This window comes from Mobula hypostoma, chromosome 23 (genome assembly GCF_963921235.1).
Source record: "Mobula hypostoma chromosome 23, sMobHyp1.1, whole genome shotgun sequence".
NCBI classification, from domain to species: domain Eukaryota; kingdom Metazoa; phylum Chordata; class Chondrichthyes; order Myliobatiformes; family Myliobatidae; genus Mobula; species Mobula hypostoma.
This window is the reverse complement of record NC_086119.1, coordinates 2292149-2314056: the sequence shown is the minus strand read 5'-3', so window position 1 is coordinate 2314056 and position 21908 is coordinate 2292149. Positions and strand designations below refer to the sequence as shown.

Below are 21908 nucleotides of genomic sequence, written 5' to 3'. Positions count from 1 at the left end.
TACTCTCCTGCACTCCAGGGAATGAAGTCCGAACCTATTCAACCTTTCTCTGTAACTCAGATCTCAAATCCTGGCAACATCGTAGATTTCCCCTCTTTCAGTCTTACTGATATTTTTCCAGTGTGTTCTGCTGCAATTTCTCTCTATTCCTGCATAAGGAAATACTGTGATATATTTCTGCTGGGTGACATTGTGCAGACTTCCCTGGTGTAAGCAGTGATAGGGTTAACATCCAAGACAACTGCTCCCAGGAGAGTGGGTTGGTATGTGGCTATCTCATCGTTACCAAGTGCTGTCATCTGGATAGCCACTGTGGAAGGGTTGAGAGTAGCTAGAATCCTGCTCTCGGGTTGAATTGTGAGCTAGCGTTTAACTTCTTAACTTCACAGTGAAATCATGGCTGAGAAGTGGGATGGAGCCATTGTAACTTCTCCAGATCAACCCACACAAAATGGGGCAGGAACTCAGCAGGTCTGGCAGCATCTAGGAAGAGGAATAAACAGTTGACATTTCAGGGCAAGACCCTTCATTGGGACTGGAGAAGAAGGTGGAAGCAGCCAGAATAAGAAAGTAGGGAGGGGGAGGAGGAGAAGCGAGAAGGTGAAGGGTGAAATCAGGTGGGTTGGGGTGGGGACTTGAAGTAAGAAGTGGGGAGGCAATGGTTTGAAAATGTAAAGGGCTGGAGAAGGAGTGGGATGGGAGAGGAGAATGGACCATGGGAGAAAGGGAAGAAGGAGGGGTGCTACGGGGAGTTCTTAGGCAAGTGAGATGGGAATCAGAGTTGGGAATTCAGGAAAGGGGGGAAGTACCAAAAGTTAGAGAAATCGAGATTGGAGGCTATGCAGACAGACTGTGAGGTGTTGTTCCTCCAGCCAGAGGATGGCCTTCTCGTGGCAGAAGAGGAGGCTATGGTCTGACATGTTGGAATAGGAGATGGGATTGGAATTAATCTGGGAAATCCTGCTTCTCCATCTTGTCTTCTGATTTTCATTATCCTTTGAGCTACAGTCTGTCCCTTGTGTTAATGCCTCTCTGAGCTGCAGTCTGTCCCTTGTATTAATGTTTCACTGAGCTACTGTCTGTCCCTGGTGTTAATGTTTCACTGAGCTGCAGTCTGTCCCTTGTGTTAATGTTTGACTGAGCTGCAGTCCGTCCCTTGTGTTAATGCCTCTCTGAGCTGCAGTCTGTCCCTTGTATTAATGTTTCACTGAGCTGCAGTCTATCCCTTGTGTTAATGCCTCACTGAGCTGCAGTCTGTCCCTTGTGTTAATGCCTCACTGAGCTGCAGTCTGTCCCTTGTGTTAATGCCTCACTGAGCTGCTGTCTGTCCCTTGTGTTAATGTTTCACTGAGCTGCAGTCTGTCCCTTGTGTTAATGTTTCACTGAGCTGCAGTCTGTCCCTTGTGTTAATGCCTCACTGAGCTGCAGTCTGTCCCTTGTGTTAATGTTTCACTGAGCTGCAGTCTGTCCCTTGTGTTAATGTTTCACTGAGCTGCAGTCTGTCCCTTGTGTTAATGTTTCACTGAGCTGCAGTCTGTCCCTTGTGTTAATGCCTCACTGAGCTGCAGTCTGTCCCTTGTGTTAATGTTTCACTGAGCTGCAGTCTGTCCCTTGTGTTAATGCCTCACTGAGCTGCAGTCTGTCCCTTGTGTTAATGCCTCACTGAGCTGCAGTCTGTCCCTTGTGTTAATGCCTCACTGAGCTGCAGTCTGTCCCTTGTGTTAATGCCTCACTGAGCTGCAGTCTGTCCCTTGTGTTAATGTTTCACTGAGCTGCAGTCTGTCCCTTGTGTTAATGCCTCACTGAGCTGCAGTCTGTCCCTTGTGTTAATGCCTCACTGAGCTGCAGTCTGTCCCTTGTGTTAATGCCTCACTGAGCTGCAGTCTGTCCCTTGTGTTAATGCCTCACTGAGCTGCAGTCTGTCCCTTGTGTTAATGCCTCACTGAGCTGCAGTCTGTCCCTTGTGTTAATGCCTCACTGAGCTGCAGTCTGTCCCTTGTGTTAATGTTTCACTGAGCTGCAGTCTGTCCCTTGTGTTAATGCCTCACTGAGCTGCAGTCTGTCCCTTGTGTTAATGCCTCACTGAGCTGCAGTCTGTCCCTTGTGTTAATGTTTCACTGAGCTGCAGTCTGTCCCTTGTGTTAATGCCTCACTGAGCTGCAGTCTGTCCCTTGTGTTAATGTTTCACTGAGCTGCAGTCTGTCCCTTGTGTTAATGCCTCACTGAGCTGCAGTCTGTCCCTTGTGTTAATGCCTCACTGAGCTGCAGTCTGTCCCTTGTGTTAATGCCTCACTGAGCTGCAGTCTGTCCCTTGTGTTAATGCCTCACTGAGCTGCAGTCTGTCCCTTGTGTTAATGCCTCACTGAGCTGCAGTCTGTCCCTTGTGTTAATGCCTCACTGAGCTGCAGTCTGTCCCTTGTGTTAATGCCTCACTGAGCTGCAGTCTGTCCCTTGTGTTAATGTTTCACTGAGCTGCAGTCTGTCCCTTGTGTTAATGCCTCACTGAGCTGCAGTCTGTCCCTTGTGTTAATGTTTCACTGAGCTGCAGTCTGTCCCTTGTGTTAATGCCTCACTGAGCTGCAGTCTGTCCCTTGTGTTAATGCCTCACTGAGCTGCAGTCTGTCCCTTGTGTTAATGCCTCACTGAGCTGCAGTCTGTCCCTTGTGTTAATGCCTCACTGAGCTGCAGTCTGTCCCTTGTGTTAATGTTCACTGAGCTGCAGTGTGTCCCTTGTGTTAATGTTTCACTGAGCTGCAGTCTGTCCCTTGTGTTAATGCCTGAGCTGCAGTCTGTCCCTTGTGTTAATGTTTCACTGAGCTGCAGTCTGTCCCTTGTGTTAATGCCTCACTGAGCTGCAGTCCGTCCCTTGTGTTAATGCCTCACTGAGCTGCAGTCTGTCCCTTGTGTTAATGCCTCACTGAGCTGCAGTCTGTCCCTTGTGTTAATGTTTCACTGAGCTGCAGTCTGTCCCTTGTGTTAATGCCTCACTGAGCTGCAGTCTGTCCCTTGTGTTAATGTTTCACTGAGCTGCAGTCTGTCCCTTGTGTTAATGCCTCACTGAGCTGCAGTCTGTCCCTTGTGTTAATGTTTCACTGAGCTGCAGTCTGTCCCTTGTGTTAATGTTTCACTGAGCTGCAGTCTGTCCCTTGTGTTAATGTTTCACTGAGCTGCAGTCTGTCCCTTGTGTTAATGTTTCACTGAGCTGCAGTCTGTCCCTTGTGTTAATGCCTCACTGAGCTGCAGTCTGTCCCTTGTGTTAATGTTTCACTGAGCTGCAGTCTGTCCCTTGTGTTAATGCCTCACTGAGCTGCAGTCTGTCCCTTGTGTTAATGCCTCACTGAGCTGCAGTCTGTCCCTTGTGTTAATGTTTCACTGAGCTGCAGTCTGTCCCTTGTGTTAATGTTTCACTGAGCTGCAGTCTGTCCCTTGTGTTAATGCCTCACTGAGCTGCAGTCTGTCCCTTGTGTTAATGTTTCACTGAGCTGCAGTCTGTGTCTTGTGTTAATGTTTCACTGAGCTGCAGTCTGTCACTTGTGTTAATGCCTCACTGAGCTGCAGTCTGTGTCTTGTGTTAATGTTTCACTGAGCTGCAGTCTGTCCCTTGTGTTAATGTTTCACTGAGCTGCAGTCTGTCCCTTGTGTTAATGTTTCACTGAGCTGCAGTCTGTCCCTTGTGTTAATGCCTCACTGAGCTGCAGTCTGTCCCTTGTGTTAATGCCTCACTGAGCTGCAGTCTGTCCCTTGTGTTAATGCCTCACTGAGCTGCAGTCTGTCCCTTGTGTTAATGTTTCACTGAGCTGCAGTCTGTCCCTTGTGTTAATGCCTCACTGAGCTGCTGTCTGTCCCTTGTGTTAATGTTTCACTGAGCTGCAGTCTGTCCCTTGTGTTAATGCCTCACTGAGCTGCAGTCTGTGTCTTGTGTTAATGCCTCACTGAGCTGCAGTCTGTCCCTTGTGTTAATGTTTCACTGAGCTGCAGTCCGTCCCTTGTGTTAATGCCTCACTGAGCTGCAGTCTGTCCCTTGTGTTAATGCCTCACTGAGCTGCAGTCTGTCCCTTGTGTTAATGCCTCACTGAGCTGCAGTCTGTCCCTTGTGTTAATGCCTCACTGAGCTGCAGTCTGTCCCTTGTGTTAATGCCTCACTGAGCTGCTGTCTGTCCCTTGTGTTAATGTTTCACTGAGCTGCAGTCTGTCCCTTGTGTTAATGCCACACTGAGCTGCAGTCTGTCCCTTGTGTTAATGTTTCACTGAGCTGCAGTCTGTCCCTTGTGTTAATGTTTCACTGAGCTGCAGTCTGTCCCTTGTGTTAATGCCTCACTGAGCTGCAGTCTGTCCCTTGTGTTAATGCCTCACTGAGCTGCAGTCTGTCCCTTGTGTTAATGCCTCACTGAGCTGCAGTCTGTCCCTTGTGTTAATGCCACACTGAGCTGAAGTCCGTCCCTTGTGTTAATGTTTTACTGAGCTGCAGTTTGTCCCTTGTGTTAATGCCTCACTGAGCTGCAGTCCGTCCCTTCTGTTAATGTTTCACTGAACTGCAGTCTGTCCCTTGTGTTAATCCCTCACTGAGCTGCAGTCTGTCCCTTGTGTTAATGTTTCACTGAGCTGCAGTTTGTCCCTTGTGTTAATGCCTCACTGAGCTGCAGTCTGTCCCTTGTATTAATATTTCATTGAGCTGCAGTCTGTCCCTTGTGTTAATGTTTCACTGAGCTGCAGTCTGTCCCTTGTGTTAATGCCACACTGAGCTGCAGTCTGTCCCTTGTGTTAATGTTTCACTGAGCTGCAGTCTGTCCCTTGTGTTAATGCCTCACTGAGCTGCAGTCTGTCCCTTGTGTTAATGCCTCACTGAGCTGCAGTCTGTCCCTTGTGTTAATGTTTCACTGAGCTGCAGTCTGTCCCTTGTGTTAATGCCTCACTGAGCTGCAGTCTGTCCCTTGTGTTAATGCCTCACTGAGCTGCTGTCTGTCCCTTGTGTTAATGTTTCACTGAGCTGCAGTCTGTCCCTTGTGTTAATGCCACACTGAGCTGCAGTCTGTCCCTTGTGTTAATGTTTCACTGAGCTGCAGTCTGTCCCTTGTGTTAATGTTTCACTGAGCTGCAGTCTGTCCCTTGTGTTAATGCCTTACTGAGTTGCAGTCTGTGTCTTGTGTTAATGCCTCACTGAGCTGCAGTCTGTCCCTTGTATTAATGTTTCACTGAGCTGCAGTCTGTCCCTTGTATTAATGTTTCACTGAGCTGCTGTCTGTCCCTTGTGTTAATGCCTCTCTGAGCTGCAGTCTGTCCCTTGTGTTAATGTTTCACTGAGCTGCAGTCTGTCCCTTGTGTTAATGCCTCACTGAGCTGCAGTCTGTCCCTTGTGTTAATGCCTCACTGAGCTGCAGTCTGTCCCTTGTGTTAATGCCTCACTGAGCTGCAGTCTGTCCCTTGTGTTAATGTTTCACTGAGCTGCAGTCTGTCCCTTGTGTTAATGTTTCACTGAGCTGCAGTCTGTCCCTTGTGTTAATATTTCATTGAGCTGCAGTCTGTCCCTTGTATTAATGTTTCACTGAGCTGCTGTCTGTCCCTTGTGTTAATGCCTCTCTGAGCTGCAGTCTGTCCCTTGTGTTAATGCCTCACTGAGCTGCAGTCTGTCCCTTGTGTTAATGCCTCACTGAGCTGCAGTCTGTCCCTTGTGTTAATGCCTCACTGAGCTGCAGTCTGTCCCTTGTGTTAATGTTTCACTGAGCTGCAGTCTGTCACTTGTGTTAATGCCTCACTGAGCTGCAGTCTGTGTCTTGTGTTAATGTTTCACTGAGCTGCAGTCTGTCCCTTGTGTTAATGTTTCCCTGAGCTGCAGTCTGTCCCTTGTGTTAATGTTTCACTGAGCTGCAGTCTGTCACTTGTGTTAATGCCTCACTGAGCTGCAGTCTGTCCGTTGTGTTAATGTTTCACTGAGCTGCAGTCTGTCCCTTGTGTTAATGCCTCACTGAGCAGCTGTCTGTCCCTCGTGTTAATGCCTCACTGAGCTGCTGTCTGTCCCTCGTGTTAATGCCTCACTGAGCTGCAGTCTGTGTCTCGTGTTAATGCCTCACTGAGCTGCAGTCTGTCCCTCGTGTTAATGCCTGAGCTGCAGTCTGTCCCTTGTGTTAATGTTTCACTGAGCTGCAGTCTGTCCCTTGTGTTAATGCCTCACTGAGCTGCAGTCTGTCCCTTGTGTTAATGCCTCACTGAGCTGCAGTCTGTCCCTCGTGTTAATGCCTGAGCTGCAGTCTGTCCCTTGTGTTAATGCCTCACTGAGCTGCAGTCTGTGTCTTGTGTTAATGTTTCACTGAACTGCAGTCTGTCCCTTGTGTTAATCCCTCACTGAGCTGCAGTCTGTCCCTTGTGTTAATGTTTCACTGAGCTGCAGTCTGTCCCTCGTGGTAATGCCTCACTGAGCTGCAGTCTGTCCCTTGTGTTAATGTTTCACTGAGCTGCAGTCTGTCACTTGTGTTAATGCCTCACTGAGCTGCAGTCCGTCCCTTGTGTTAATGCCTCACTGAGCTGCAGTCTGTCCCTTGTGTTAATGCCTCACTGAGCTGCAGTCTGTGTCTTGTGTTAATGCCTCACTGAGCTGCTGTCTGTCCCTTGTGTTAATGCCTCACTGAGCTGCAGTCTGTCCCTTGTGTTAATGTTTCACTGAGCTGCAGTCTGTGTCTTGTGTTAATGTTTTACTGAGCTGCAGTCCGTCCCTTGTGTTAATGTTTCACTGAGCTGCAGTCTGTCCCTTGTGTTAATGCCTCACTGAGCTGCAGTCTGTCACTTGTGTTAATGTTTCACTGAGCTGCAGTCTGTCCCTTGTGTTAATGCCTCACTGAGCTGCAGTCTGTCCCTTGTGTTAATGCCTCACTGAGCTGCAGTCTGTCCCTTGTGTTAATGTTTCACTGAGCTGCAGTCTGTCCCTTGTGTTAATGCCTCACTGAGCTGCAGTCTGTCCCTTGTGTTAATGTTTCACTGAGCTGCAGTCTGTCCCTTGTGTTAATGCCTCACTGAGCTGCAGTCTGTGTCTTGTGTTAATGCCTCACTGAGCTGCAGTCTGTCCCTTGTGTTAATGTTTCACTGAGCTGCAGTTTGTCCCTTGTGTTAATGCCTCACTGAGCTGCAGACTGACCCTTGTATTAATATTTCATTGAGCTGCAGTCTGTCCCTTGTGTTAATGTTTCACTGAGCTGCAGTCTGTCCCTTGTGTTAATGCCACACTGAGCTGCAGTCTGTCCCTTGTGTTAATGTTTCACTGAGCTGCAGTCTGTCCCTTGTGTTAATGCCTCACTGAGCTGCAGTCTGTCCCTTGTGTTAATGCCTCACTGAGCTGCAGTCTGTCCCTTGTGTTAATGTTTCACTGAGCTGCAGTCTGTCCCTTGTGTTAATGCCTCACTGAGCTGCAGTCTGTCCCTTGTGTTAATGCCTCACTGAGCTGCAGTCTGTCCCTTGTGTTAATGTTTCACTGAGCTGCAGTCTGTCCCTTGTGTTAATGCCTCACTGAGCTGCAGTCTGTCCCTTGTGTTAATGTTTCACTGAGCTGCAGTCTGTCCCTTGTGTTAATGTTTCACTGAGCTGCAGTCTGTCCCTTGTGTTAATGCCTCACTGAGCTGCAGTCTGTCCCTTGTGTTAATGCCTCACTGAGCTGCAGTCTGTCCCTTGTATTAATGTTTCACTGAGCTGCAGTCTGTCCCTTGTATTAATGTTTCACTGAGCTGCAGTCTGTCCCTTGTGTTAATGCCTCTCTGAGCTGCAGTCTGTCCCTTGTGTTAATGCCTCACTGAGCTGCAGTCTGTCCCTTGTGTTAATGCCTCACTGAGCTGCAGTCTGTCCCTTGTGTTAATGCCTCACTGAGCTGCAGTCTGTCCCTTGTGTTAATGCCTCACTGAGCTGCAGTCTGTCCCTTGTGTTAATTCCTCTCTGAGCTGCAGTCTGTCCCTTGTGTTAATGTTTCACTGAGCTGCAGTCTGTCCCTTGTGTTAATGCCTCACTGAGCTGCAGTCTGTCCCTTGTGTTAATGCCTCACTGAGCTGCAGTCTGTCCCTTGTGTTAATTCCTCTCTGAGCTGCAGTCTGTCCCTTGTGTTAATGCCGCACTGAGCTGCAGTCTGTCCCTTGTGTTAAGGCTTCATCGAGCAGTCTCCTGGCTGATGTGCAGAGGAACCTGTTGTTTGGCTTGTGTGCCCTCTCAGCAGAAGCAGGAAGAGTGGAGGGGTAGGAGATACAGCTGTGAGGCACTGTGGCACTGCTCTGGCTGGAAGTTGATGTGTTACTGATCCTATGTGTGTTTACCCCTGAGGAAAACATAGAAGAGGAGAACACAGGAAGAGGCCCTTTGGCCCACAATGTTGTGCTGAACCAATTAAATTAATAATCAAATGACAAAGTAAATTAATCTCTTCTGCCCAGACAATGTCCATATCCTTTCATTTTCCTCACTTTCCTGTGTCTTTCTAAAAGTCTGATAAATGTCTAATGTATCTGCCTCTCTCATCTACCCCAAGCGTCGCAATCCAGGCATCCAACATACTCTGTCTTGTACAAAAAAAAATCTTGCCTCTCACAACTCCTTTGAAATTACCCCTGATCATCTTAAATGCATGCCCTCTGGTATTAGATATTTCAACCCGTGGTAAATAACGTTTGCCTCTCATCGGTCTTTATCGGATCTCCCCAAGCCTCCGCTGCTTCAGAAAAAAACAACTCAAGTTTTTCCAACCTCTCATTATAGCACTTGCTTTGTAATCCAGGCAACATCCTGATAAACCTCTTCTGCATCCTCTCCAAAGCCTTGACATTATTCCTGCAATGGAGCAATCAGAACTGTATGAAATACTCTAGGTACGACCTAACTGGAGTTTTATAAAATTGCAACATAACTTTTTGAGAAAGGAAGCGATGTTGTTCCTTGGGGAAGGGCACTGACTTCATGGTCGGAGCTGGGATAAAACGGCCAGTTAAATGTACGGCGACTCTGAACCCTTTAGCTGCTCCTTCTGCCTGGTGGTAACAGACACACCTGGGCACTGGTTTTCCCAGATACTGGGAGATTTATTTCTCCTCCTCCTCTTCACTGAGAGAATATCAACCGACCTCAACTGTTCACCTCTCCCTGTGCAAATACTCTCTGAAGAGCCGTGTCCACAATGATTGTCTTCATGTGGTTGTGGTTAATGTAACAGTAATGTGGAGGTAGTGACTGGTGTTCGCTCCTCCCCCGCCCCCGGTGCATCCCAGATTTTGAGCCCTTTGACTGACATGGTCCCAACTCTGCCAACTCAGCTCAAACACTTCGCTAGCTATTCCCCTACTCCTTCTCACCGAATGTCTGCATAAGGCCAACACATCTGGATGTTCCCGTTTAAAGATGTGCTGAAGAAGAGCAGGGAGGTTTTCCGCAGTGGTGGCCAACATTCCAGCCCAAGCTGACATTCCCAGAAGCCTGCCCGTGGGATTGTGCTGTGTACAGAATGGTGGGAGTTGTGTCTTGTATAAGTCACTGCACTGTTCCTCTCCAAGCTGCCTGGGACTGGTATTCTTGTAACTGTGATGAGTCTTCAGTTAATCAGACCTTTTTGGAAATTAGATCTTTAAGCCTCACTTTAATCTGTAAGTTTTTGAATCTGAACTAGGGTTGGCATGTATCCTTCGTGCCACTTGATGTCATTGGCTGATGTGAGATTTGTTCTGGGGAAGGATCTGAAGTGATAATGAGGAGTCATTCTTTTCCCAGAGGACTTGCTGATTAAATTTCCCATTTGAAATAGGGCAAGGAATTCAATCTCATGGCACTGAAAGCTGCACTGCGTGGGTTTCACGTTGAGTTGGTGCCAGGATGTTGCAAAAAATGGAACAGATTTTGTGCATTTCTCTTGGAATTTTAATCTCCTTGGAGTTGGGCCTCAACACCCTCACCTCGTGAGGTGTGTGGCGCTACGTGTCTACGGATAGTTTTTGCGTTGATATCGCAGTGACCCAAGGAATGTGAAACCTTAGCTTAGCATTCAGAGGTACAGCCAGTAAATATTTCCCTCCTTGTTAAACTGCAGTTGTTGGTATTGTTTTCTTTGCACCCATGCTGATACGGGCATTGAAAAGGTCGATAGCCTGCCCACCTCACGGAACAGCCAGGGGCCAGGACAGGGGTGTGAGAAGTCTGCCTTGTTATTTTTGTGTTGAGCTGATAAATCTGCTCCTCAGGGGTAAGCCAGTGGGGGAAAAATATCCAGCATTTTTTTATGAAAGTTGGATAATTTATGACTAATAGTTTTCGTGAAAATGAAGTAATTGTGGGAATGCCTCATAATTGGGTTCAGCTGAGATTTGTCTGCTTTTTAAACGGGTTTCATCTCTGCTCTTTTAAAAATTTTTGTTTTAACAGAGGCGGAAGCTGGATGCTGTATACTATTACATGCGGAGTCTGGCTGCTAGTAATCCAATTCTTACAGCCAGAGAGAGTCTGATGAGCCTCTTCGAAGAAACGAAAAGGAAGGTCAGTCTATCGCTCAGTGCAGGCAGCAAGCTGGCACAGTTTGTCAGTGTGTGCGTGCGTGGGAGGGAGGCAGGCAGCAAGTGAATGAGCTTGGCTTTTACTGCTGTTTACTTAGTCCTAAACAGACCTTGGTGGCGGTGCTGGAAGACACTGTGAGATCTGTGTGACCTGTCAAGAACAGAAAAACAAGTTGGACAGGCCGTGTGAAAATGACCATTCGTGCCTTCTGCACGACTGTGATGGCAGGCTTGGCAAGTGGACAAACTGTGATCAAAGCCCTGCTCTCTCTTCTCTCACAAAATAAACAGAATGAACTGGGTTTCAACACTTCAGGGAGGTTGAAAAGGCTGCACTGAGTGCAAGTTGGAGCGCAGGATTACATGGGGATACGTTGCATATTTTTAAAAAAATGTACTTTTTAAAACAGCTATTCCAAAAAAGATGAAACCCAGAGGCCACTGAATGCCTGGCTGTATTATTCATTCTGGGTAAAAAGGCCTGGATTGGACTGTGCACCCAGTGCCTGCTTCTCGGTATGGGTCATTTGCAATTTTCCCACCACATGCATTCCTTCTGATGTGTGACATGAACAGCATTTTTTTACGTTAACACTGAATAAGGATAACTGCACCAGTTGGGCCAAAGCACTGATTTTTGTGCTGTGACTTTATATACAGAGCAGCGAAAGGCAAGAAGTCTGACCTCTTTTGTTGAGAATCATACACTTCACCATTAGTTCCTCTCAGGGTTTAAACAGCATGGGTTAGGCTCAGAATAAAGCTTCCTCTTCACTTTATCGGTCACATGTACTTCGAAACATACAGTGAAATGTGTCGTTTGTGTCAACAACCAACACAGTCTGAGGATGTGCTGGGGTAGCCCGCAAGTATTGCCAAGCTTCTAGCGTCAACGTAGCATGTCCATAACTTCTAACCCTAAGCTATGCGTGGTTGGAATATGGAGAGAATGTACAAACTCCTTACAGCAATGAAATTGAACCAAGTTCACAGGCGCTGCAATAGTGTTGCATACTATGCTGTAAAACTGCTATACTTCTGTATCCTGTTACACACTCCTTTTTCACCTTCCACCCCTTTATTGAGATATAGCATGGAACTGGCTCTTCCGGCCCTTTGAGCCGCGATGCCCAGTAATCCCCTGATTTAATCCGAGCCTAATTAAGGGGCAATTTACAGTGATTGATTAACTTGCCAACAGTGGGTCTTTGGTCTATGGGAGGAAGCTGGAGCACCCAAAGGAAACTTGTGTGGTCATGGAGAGAACGTACTTTATAGGCAGTGGTGGGAATTGAACCTGGGTCGCCTGGTGTCGTGCTACTGTCTCCACTACCATGCTGCCCTAACTCCCATCAGTGTTATAGAGTTGGGACACAGTGGATAAACTTTGCAACTTGACAGCTGCACAAATCGTATTATATTGTGAAGATTTCATTCCTTGTCCCCATTATCCTAGGGCTTCTGAAAACCCACATCCTTTTGGATGATTGCCAAAGGCTGGCCAGTAATTTCTGCTCACTATCCCTTCTCAAGTCTCTCTCCAGTTTCAGTGTGAAACTCAGGGTGGACAAAATAGGGAAGCTGTTGGGTGGATTGAAATGATCAGAAGCCATGTGCAGAGCATGTTCTTTTGAATCTTTCACTTAGAGGTAAATAAGTAATCGGAATGTGTTGGGGTGGGAGTGAAACGCCTCGTTCTGTTGGAGCACCGGGAGGAAACCCATGCAGTCGAGGGGAGAGCGTACACACTCCTCTCAGACAGCAGCTGGAATTGAACCCTGTATAGCACCATACTAACTGTACAGTACTGTGCTGCTCTAATGTTGCACTGAGGGGCTAAATACCCAGACCGACATAATCCCACATTCATGTGCAGCAGCCTGTGCTTCCTAGTTTGGTGCCTGATTGCACTTGGTTGAAATGTTTGAGTTGGTTTGATCTTCAAGATTGAAAAATGCCTGTAAGATCTCCTTTCCCATTTCCTGCCATTTCTAAATGCCTGAAACTTCCAGAGAGAGCTGCTACGTCACAACTGGGGTTTGGATGAGAAGTTACTTGTGGTGCACTCCACTTTTCTTTCCCTAGGTGCAGAGCCACCGCGGCTGTTAGCCCTGCTCACTGTTTTGCCCGTGTCCTCCTCTCTGCCCGTTGGATCACTCATTGCTTACAGCCCAGACTGCAATCTGATCTTTCTCGCTTCCTGTGAGACTCCATTGACACAGAAGGACTGAAGGGAGAATGTATCAGGAAATCTCTCTTCGTGCATGCTGCTCTCTTGGTGATTTCCAGGTGGGAGCCTGCTTAGTGTTTTGGGCGACCAGCTGCAGATTCACTTTCCATTTTCCCTTTACACCGTAGTGTGCGGTGCAGATGGACAGCCCCGCCACAGGCTTTATTGTGTAAACAGTAAACAGTTTGCTGTCTAGTGACAGGAACTCAGTGGTGGCAGTCTCACAGCCTGAGGGGAGAAACTTACTCGGTCTGCCAGTCCTAGTCCTGATGCTCCTGTGCCTGTTAATATTATCATAACACATCGTAGCCTTATTATACACCCTATGCATCGTTCACTGATGATACAACTGTAGCTGGCCTCATCAAAAATAGTGATAGGTCGGCATACGGAGAGGAGGTAGAGAGGCTTGTCAAATGGTGTGAAACTATTGCCTGAGTCTCATTATGGACAAGACAAAAGATTGCACAACAATGGCTCTGCCATGCAGTGAGTGAATAGCACAAAGTCTCTTGGTTCTAACCTGAACCCACAACACTCCTCATTAGTCAATGTCTGCACTTGCTGAGGAGATTGAGGTGCCCCCATTCTAAGAACTTTCTACAGGAGTTCCATGGAGAGTCTCCTGTCTGGCTGCGTCATTGTGTGGTATGGAAACTGCAAAACCCTAGAGAGGACAGTAAAAACCACCGAGAGGATCACCAGCGTCTCCTTACCCCCTTCTTGTGACATTTAACAGGAGTGTTGTATATAAAGGGACTGAAGAATTGTTGAGGATCCCACAATCTCTTTGACCTACTACCATAAGGAAGGAGGACTGTCCGACTGGGTACAGCTTCTTCCCTTAGGCTGTGAGACTAATGAATATCCTCCCACCACTGAGCTCTAACAAGCTGTTTACTGTTTACCTGTGCTGCCTTTACTGCATGCATTTCGAATTATATTTTTATAAGTTACAGTCTCACATTTTGTCTTATGTGCTGTGTGGGCATACTGTATTCTGGAGAAATGTTGTTTCGTTTGGTTGTATATGTGTACAGTCAAGGTGGCAAACTTGAACTGGAACATACTTAAGCAGGTAGAACTCTGTGTGTGGGAGAGTGTTTGTGGTGAAACATAACTGCTCATGTGTTTCCATCTGTGCAGAGAAAATACCTCTGATCTTGGAAGTCAGGTGACAGTTACAGTACTGGCCAAAAGTCTTAGGATGTATATCTAGCCAGGGTGCCCAAGACTTTTGCACAGTACTGTAGTCAATTTATGTGCTGCAAAAAAAAAAAGAATTGTGACATATGTGAGTAATGATAAACCTGATTCTGATATTGGTCTCTGGACTGAGAGTGAAAGGGGCAGGGAGAGAGGAACAATGCACCAGAGAGACATTATGTTGTTTGGCATCAGATGTCTTTGACTGGTGTCTCAGAGCTGGGTGTGTCAGCACCAAAGCCATCCCCTATTGCTGGCATCATTCCTCTGCCAAGATAACCCATCCAAATCAATCCTGTTTACCAACGTTTGAGCTATAACCTTCTCATCTTCCTTATTCAGGTATCTGTCCCAGTGCCTTTAAAGCTTTGCAGCTGAGAGTGGGTGTAACAGTTGGCAGGGACATGATGGAATGGAAAAGGCAAAGGGCAGTTCTGCTGGGTATGTTGGAAGGAGTGGAGGGGGTGAAGCCCCTGGTCCTGGTGGAGCTGTGGGAAGGGGTGGGGAGTAAAACCCTGGTTCTGTTGGAGCTGTGGAATGTGCTGAGAGGGAGTGAAACCCCTGGTTCTGGTGGATCTGTAGGAAGGGGTGGGGTTGAAACCCTGGTTCTAGTGGATCTGTGGGAAGGGGAGAGGTTGAAACCCCTGGTTCTAGTGGATCTGTGGGAAGGGGAGGGAGTGAAACCCCTGGTTCTAGTGGATCTGTGGGAAGGGGAGGGAGTGAAACCCCTGGTTCTAGTGGATCTGTGGGAAGGGGTGGGAGTGAAACCCCTGGTTCTAGTGGATCTGTGGGAAGGGGAGGGAGTGAAACCCCTGGTTCTAGTGGATCTGTGGGAAGGGGTGGGAGTGAAACCCCTGGTCCTGGTGGAGCTGTGGGAAGGGGTGGGGAGTAAAACCCTGGTTCTGTTGGAGCTGTGGAATGTGCTGAGAGGGAGTGAAACCCCTGGTTCTGGTGGATCTGTAGGAAGGGGTGGGGTTGAAACCCTGGTTCTAGTGGATCTGTGGGAAGGGGAGAGGTTGAAAACCCTGGTTCTAGTGGATCTGTGGGAAGGGGAGGGAGTGAAACCCCTGGTTCTAGTGGATCTGTGGGAAGGGGAGAGGTTGAAACTCCTGGTTCTAGTGGATCTGTGGGAAGGGGTGGGAGTGAAACCCCTGGTTCTAGTGGATCTGTGGGAAGGGGTGGGAGTGAAACCCCTGGTTCTAGTGGATCTGTGGGAAGGGGAGGGAGTGAAACCCCTGGTTCTAGTGGATCTGTGGGAAGGGGTGGGAGTGAAACCCCTGGTTCTAGTGGATCTGTGGGAAGGGGTGGGGTTGAAACCCTGGTTCTGGTGGATCTGTGGGAAGGGGAGAGGTTGAAATCCCTGGTTCTAGTGGATCTGTGGGAAGGGGTGGGAGTGAAACCCCTGGTTCTAGTGGATCTGTGGGAAGGGGAGGGGTTGAAACTCCTGGTTCTAGTGGATCTGTGGGAAGGGGTGGGAGTGAAACCCCTGGTTCTAGTGGATCTGTGGGAAGGGGAGAGGTTGAAACTCCTGGTTCTAGTGGATCTGTGGGAAGGGGTGGGAGTGAAACCCCTGGTTCTAGTGGATCTGTGGGAAGGGGAGGGGTTGAAACCCCTGGTTCTACTGGATCTGTGGGAAGGGGTGGGAGTGAAACCCCTGGTTCTAGTGGATCTGTGGGAAGGGGTGGGAGTGAAACCCCTGGTTCTAGTGGATCTGTGGGAAGGGGAGGGAGTGAAACCCCTGGTTCTAGTGGATCTGTGGGAAGGGGTGAGAGTGAAACCCCTGGTTCTAGTGGATCTGTGGGAAGGGGAGGGAGTGAAACCCCTGGTTCTAGTGGATCTGTGGGAAGGGGTGAGAGTGAAACCCCTGGTTCTAGTGGATCCGTGGGAAGGGGAGCGAGTGAAACCAGTGGTTCTAGTGGACCTGTTTATTTGTCTGTTTGAATATCTATCTATTTATTTATTTAGTGCTCCAGTGCGGAATTGGCCTTTCCAGCCAAACGAGCTGCACTGCCCAGCAACCACCTATTTAATCTTAGCGTAATCACAGTGCAATGTTCGTTGACCAATTGGCCTCGAATGATGTAGGTAACTGGAGCACCCACAGGAAACCCAGGTGGCTCACGGGGAGGAACGGACAAATTCCTGACAGATGTCATCAAAACTGAACTCTGAACTTCAACGTCCTGAGCTGAAATAGCGTTGTGCCACTGTAGCTGTGTGAGGTTTTGGGGTGGAGGTGAAACCCAGTGGGTCGTTCTGGGGGGCTATTAGATGTGTTGAAGTGGACCATTGCAGGAATTCATCTTGTGCATCACTCTGGAGTAATATGAGAGTTAGGGTAATATTTACTACCTGTATTATTAAAAATACTGGTTGATATGTTGTTCCTTCATGAAATCATATTTCTTTAAAGCTTATTGTTTGTGACAGTTTTGGACAGCCCACCTTGCCATTTTTTTTGACGTCTACATGAGCAGGTCTTTGTGTAGGAAAAATCCTTGGGAAGGGCTGAGTCATTGCTGAAGGACGATTGTCCCTCACAGCTTGTGATAGTGAATATCTGCCCTTTCATTTCATTAGTTCTTTCCTGAAAAATGAAAAGATAAGACATCTAGTTGTTTCTTTGAAAGAGTTACTAAATTTCAATTTCCCTTTGTATCTACCTCATAGGTACAGTATATTGTTACAGTCAGATTTAACCTTGGTCCTCCTCTGCAGTGTGTACTGTGTTTACTTACAACTGACCTGGGCCCGTAGCTGCCAGTGGGCCATATGTCCCCATCGTCTGCATGGTGGAGGTCACGAATGCCTTTCTAATCCGTGGCATCCACTAAACAGGGGATTGGCCTGAACGGCTTCGCCAGAGCCCTGGTGGCCGGCCTCGCTCATTTCCACCTCTCACCATGGACTTATACTGTACTTACACGAGGAAATCTGACACCACCTCAACCCCCTTCTTTCCGAGGGAGGGAAGTGACCTGCACTCATTAGATCAGTTTTGTCATTCTTGATATCTGTGCTTATCATTGATTAGTAGAACAATTTTGAGGGACTGAGTGGCTCTCTGTTCCAGTAACACCCGACTCTCCAAGAGCCAGATTCATTCAGGGTATTTAAGAGACACTTAGAGAGGCACATGGATGGAAAAAAAAAGGATTGATCTTTGAGTGGGTTAAAACGTTGGCATGTCATAGTAAGCGGACGGGCCTGCGCTGTGCTGCAGTGTTTGTTTATTCAGCGATACAGTGAGTCACAGGCCCTTCTGGCCCGAGAAACCTCACACCCTGCAACCAGCCTAATCACAGGACAATTTACAATGACCAATTAAACTACTAACTGTTCTTCTTTGGACTGTGGGAAGAAACCAGAGCACCTGGAGAAAGCTCACACAGCCATGGGGAGAACGTACAAACTCCTTACAGATGGTGCCGAAATTGAACACTGAACTATGGAACACCCCAAGCTGTAATGGCAGTACTGTGTTACACTACCATGTTCTGTTTAAGACAATCCAGCCTATAATTCCATCACCCTGGGCTTCTGCCTCAAGGGAAATGAAATGAGTTTGAAAGAGCAAACGGCAAGGTGCAAAGGCTGATTCAGACCCAGCATGTTAACAGATTTAAGATGAACAGAGCCAGAAATATAAAAATCTACAGAAAAACAGTGGCATTCTGTGTCTGTCCCAGCATTAGCTCATTATTTGTGAGATCCTCTGGCCTGCAAGATGGATTGTCACTTGAAAGTAGTTAATGAAATGTTAAGTACTTTGGGCTATATGGGAATTAGGAGAGTGACTTCAGACATGCACCTTCGTGCCTGCGTTTGTCACCCTAGGTACTGTACCGAGACTCCTGCTCTGTTGTTCAATTCCCCACTCTGGCCGCTTCCCTCTTCTCCTCACTTGCCTATCACCTCCCCGGTGCACTCCTCCTTCCCTTTCTCCCATGATCCATTCTCCTCTCAGATTCCTTCTCCAGCTTAACCTTTTCCCTCGTCTCCCAGCTTTTTACTTCATCACACTTCGCTTCACCTATCACCTGCTAGCTTGTTCTCCTCATTCCCCTCCCCCGCTTCTTCTCCCTTCCTTTTCAGTCCTGATGAAGGGTCTTAGCCTGAAACATTGACTGTTTATTCCTCTCCATTGATATTGCCTCACTTAATGAGTTCCTCCAGCATTCTGTGTGTGTGCTCTGGATTTCCAGTATCTACATAATCTCTTGTGTCCATTGTCTCTTTGTTTTTGCTCCAGGCTGAGCAGGCAGAACTCAAGAGACACAGGGAATCAGATCACAGCCCAGGCCCCAAAGTCAGGGGCAAGAAGCAGACTTTTCGGCAGGTTGGGGAAGATACCAGCAGGGTGGAGGTCTGGATCCACACTACCCATCCTCACTTCCTTCAGGGTAATGAGCTGAACAGGGATGAAGCGACTTCAGAGCAAGACGAAGACCTGGGAAATCTCTCTCCCAGTGATGTAAGTACATTGATAATGTCGACAAGTAATAGTTACTGTTCAAGATTGTTTAATGTCAGTGCCAGTGTAAAGGAGAACAGAATAATTGTTACTCCGGATCTGATGCAGCACAAAAAAAACACAGTAAAGTAGAAAACAAATAAATAAATACAAATAACACAGTAAATATAAATACGTAAAATAGTTTATATCCATAGATTGATTGTCTGTCCATAAAGTGACACTGGGTATACGAGTGTCTGTACATAAGGTGACTGACAGGAAATGATAAAGTAGTGGTAGTTGGGGGTGTGGAGGGGTGGGTGAGTGGGTGGAGGTGTTGATCAGCCTCACTGCTTGGGGAAAGTAACAGTTTTTGAGTCTGGTGGTCCTGATGTGGATTCTACACAGCCTCCTCCCTGATGGGAGTGGGACGAACAGTCCATGAGCAGGGTGGGTGGGATCTTTCATGATGTTACTGGCCCTTTTCCAGCTCCTTTCTGTATATCTGTCATTGCTGGTGGGTAGGTGGGTACTGGTGATGCTTTTGTCTGTCTGTTGTGGAGTAATACAAAGGGCAAAATAGTGAAGTAGTGTTCATGGATTCCTAAAACATTGAGTGTGTGTGTTCAGACTCCTGAACCACCTCCCTGATGGTAGTAATGAGAAGAGCGCGTGTCCGGATGGTACAGGTTCTTAATGATGGATGCTGCCTTCTTGATGGTGGGGAGGCTGGTGTCCATGATAAGCAACACTCATAACACGCTGGAGGAACTCAGCAGGTCGGGCAGCATCCGTGGAAACAATCAGTTGACGTTTCGGGTCAGAACTCTTCGTCAGGACTGTAGAGGGAAGGAGCAGAGGCCCTATAAAGAAGATGGGGGGAGGGTGGGAAGGAGAAGGCTGGTAGGTTCCAGGTGAAAAACCAGTACGGGGAAAGATAAAGGGGTGGGGGAGGGGAAGCAGGGAGGTGATAGGCAGGAAAGGTGAAGGAATAGGAGAAAATACAATGGGTAGTAGAAGGAGGTGGGACCATGAGGGAGGTTATAGGCAGCTGCGGGGGGGGGGGTGCAGAGTGACATAGGGATAGGGGAAGGAAGGGGGAGGGAATTACCAGAAGTTGGAGAATTCTATGTTCATACCAAGGGGCTGGAGACTATCTAGACGGTATATGAGGTGTTGCTCCTCCAACCTGAGTTTCGCCTCATCATGGCAGTATAGGAAGCCATGTATGGACATATCCGAATGGGAATGTGAAGCAGAGTTGAAGTGGGTGGCTACTGGGAGATCCTGTCTGTTTTGACGGACGGAGCGGAGGTGCTCGACGAAGCGGTCCCCCAATCTGCGTTGGGGTTCACCGATGTAGAGGAGACCGCACCGGATGCAATAGATGACCCCAACAGACTCATAAGTGAAGTGTTACCTCACTTGGAAGGACTGTTTGGGGCCCTGAATGGTGGCAAGAGAGGAGGTGTAGGGACAGGTGTAGCACTTGCGCTTACAGGGATAAGTGCCAGGTGGGAGATCTGTGGGGAGGGACGTGTGGACCAGGGAGTCGTGGAGGGATCGATCTCTGTGGAAGGCAGAGAGGGAAGGATGTGCTTAGTGGTGGGGTCTTGTTGAAGGTGGTGGAAGTTGCGGAGGATAATGTGCTGGATCCTGAGGCTGGTGGGGTGGTAGGTGAGGACAAGGGGAACTCTGTCCCTGTTGTGGTGGCGGGAGGATGGGGAGAGAGCCGAAGTGCAGGAAATGTCTGTGTGTCTCTTGTTTTACGGCGGTTGGCATCCAGCTTAATGGTGCATTACCGCCACCCTCTGCTCCAGAATGTGCACTAGACATACATTCTAAATCCCTTCACCCAATCGCGCATGCGTGCGCGCGCACACTCCCATCTTTGACCATCCTAGTATCCTATTCCTGTTTATTCGTCATATTCTATAAAAAAACCCCTGTACCCCTAAAAATACCTGGACTTGTGCTCTCTCACCCATGCCCAGCAACCCTTTTAATGTGAATTACTACAATCCCAACTCCCTTAATTTATTTCTCATCATCTCTCTCTGTATCCCATATTTCCTGCAACTCAGGACTACATGTTCTACTGACTCCTCTTCCTGACATTCCTCACACAATCCTGTCTGGTGTTTCCCTATCATTTTCAATGTTTTGTTTAATGCACAGTGTCCACACAATTTCCTCTCTTCTGTTTCCATTACCTACCCTAGTAACTGCAACACTCTTTTGGATTTGATATAAATGCCTCCCTTTCCCCTCCCTGTCCCATCTTTCTTGCCACATTCGGTTGACTTTTTCCCAGATTACACACTTAACCTCTGCTTTACTGATACTAATGTGCATTTCCACATTTTCTTTCTTTAATGCCCTCTTTGCCAACTCATCCACCCTCTCATTCCCCTTCACCCCTACAATGTGCTGGAACCCATAGAAATTTTACCTGACCTCCCTGATTTGCAATTCTTATAACTAACTGAAGAACTTCATAAAGTACATCTTGCCGACTGTTTGTGTGAAAAGACCTTAAGCTTGGTAGAACTGAGGATGAATCTGAACATATCAATGCTTTGGCTTGTCTGGCTTTCTGCACCCATTGCAACGCAACCAACACTGCCAGCATCTCCACTGTAAACACCCCTAACTTATTAGATGTTCTTCTGCTGATTCCAATTTCTTTTGCTGGTATTACCACCCCAAACCCTGTCACTCCTGTTTCAGGTTCCTTCGCACCATCCGTATAAATGTGAGTATAATCACTATACTTTTCCATCACATGACAGTTAAATGCATTTACCAAATCTGTTTTATATCTTTCTTTCCTTTTTACCTCTAACAAATGCCAGTCTATGTCAGGCCATACAAGCTTCCATGGAGCTACAACCGGATAAACTACTGAAGGACTTATCCTCAGATCAAACACTCCACATTCTTTCGCAATATCATTCCCTACCCAACTAAAGGTATCCCTCTGAACCTCCCATTTTCCCAGCACTCCTGCAACACTCCTTTAGTAGGGTGAGAATCATTATGCCCCTGCAAGTTAGCCCAGTAGTTTGCCATCAGTTGCATCCTTCTTAGTTCCAAAGGCATTATTCCCATTTCTACCTGTAGGGCGACACTGGTGACGTTTTAAAAGCCCCACTGCACACTCTCAAGGCCTGAGCCTGAATCACATCCAGTTTCCTTATAAGAGACCTAGCTGCTGATCCATATACTATATTTCCATAATCCAATACAGATCTCACTAAAGCCACATACATTCTCTTCAAAGCTGAACAACTTGCTCCCCATTCCTTACCAGTCAAACATCTCATCACATTTATTACTTTTTTATATTTCTCCTCAACTTTCCTGATATGGAGTGTGGGAAATGGAGGGGATGCGGGTGAGGGCATCATTGATGACAGCAGAAAGGAAACCATGATAACCATGGTGTCCATGATGAAGCTGACTGAGTTTACAACTTTCTGCAGCTTTTCCGATCCTTTGCAGTGGCCCCTCC

General features: G+C 47.5%; 1 protein-coding gene across 2 annotated transcripts in view; it reads left to right on the top strand.

Moving 5' to 3' along the window:
- Positions 1 to 21908, top strand: part of smg6 (SMG6 nonsense mediated mRNA decay factor) — a 534055-nt gene that overhangs the window by 56598 nt on the left and 455549 nt on the right. Inside the window, exons 1-3 of one of the 2 annotated variants that reach the window (XM_063031016.1) lie at positions 8745 to 8834; positions 10375 to 10485; positions 18191 to 18412. In XM_063031016.1, coding sequence (XP_062887086.1) covers positions 10405 to 10485; positions 18191 to 18412 — 303 coding nt within the window. In that variant the 5' untranslated portion in view covers positions 8745 to 8834; positions 10375 to 10404. Of the gene's footprint in view, positions 1 to 8744; positions 8835 to 10374; positions 10486 to 18190; positions 18413 to 21908 lie in introns of those variants that run through there. The other variant, XM_063031015.1, reaches the window with a different exon arrangement.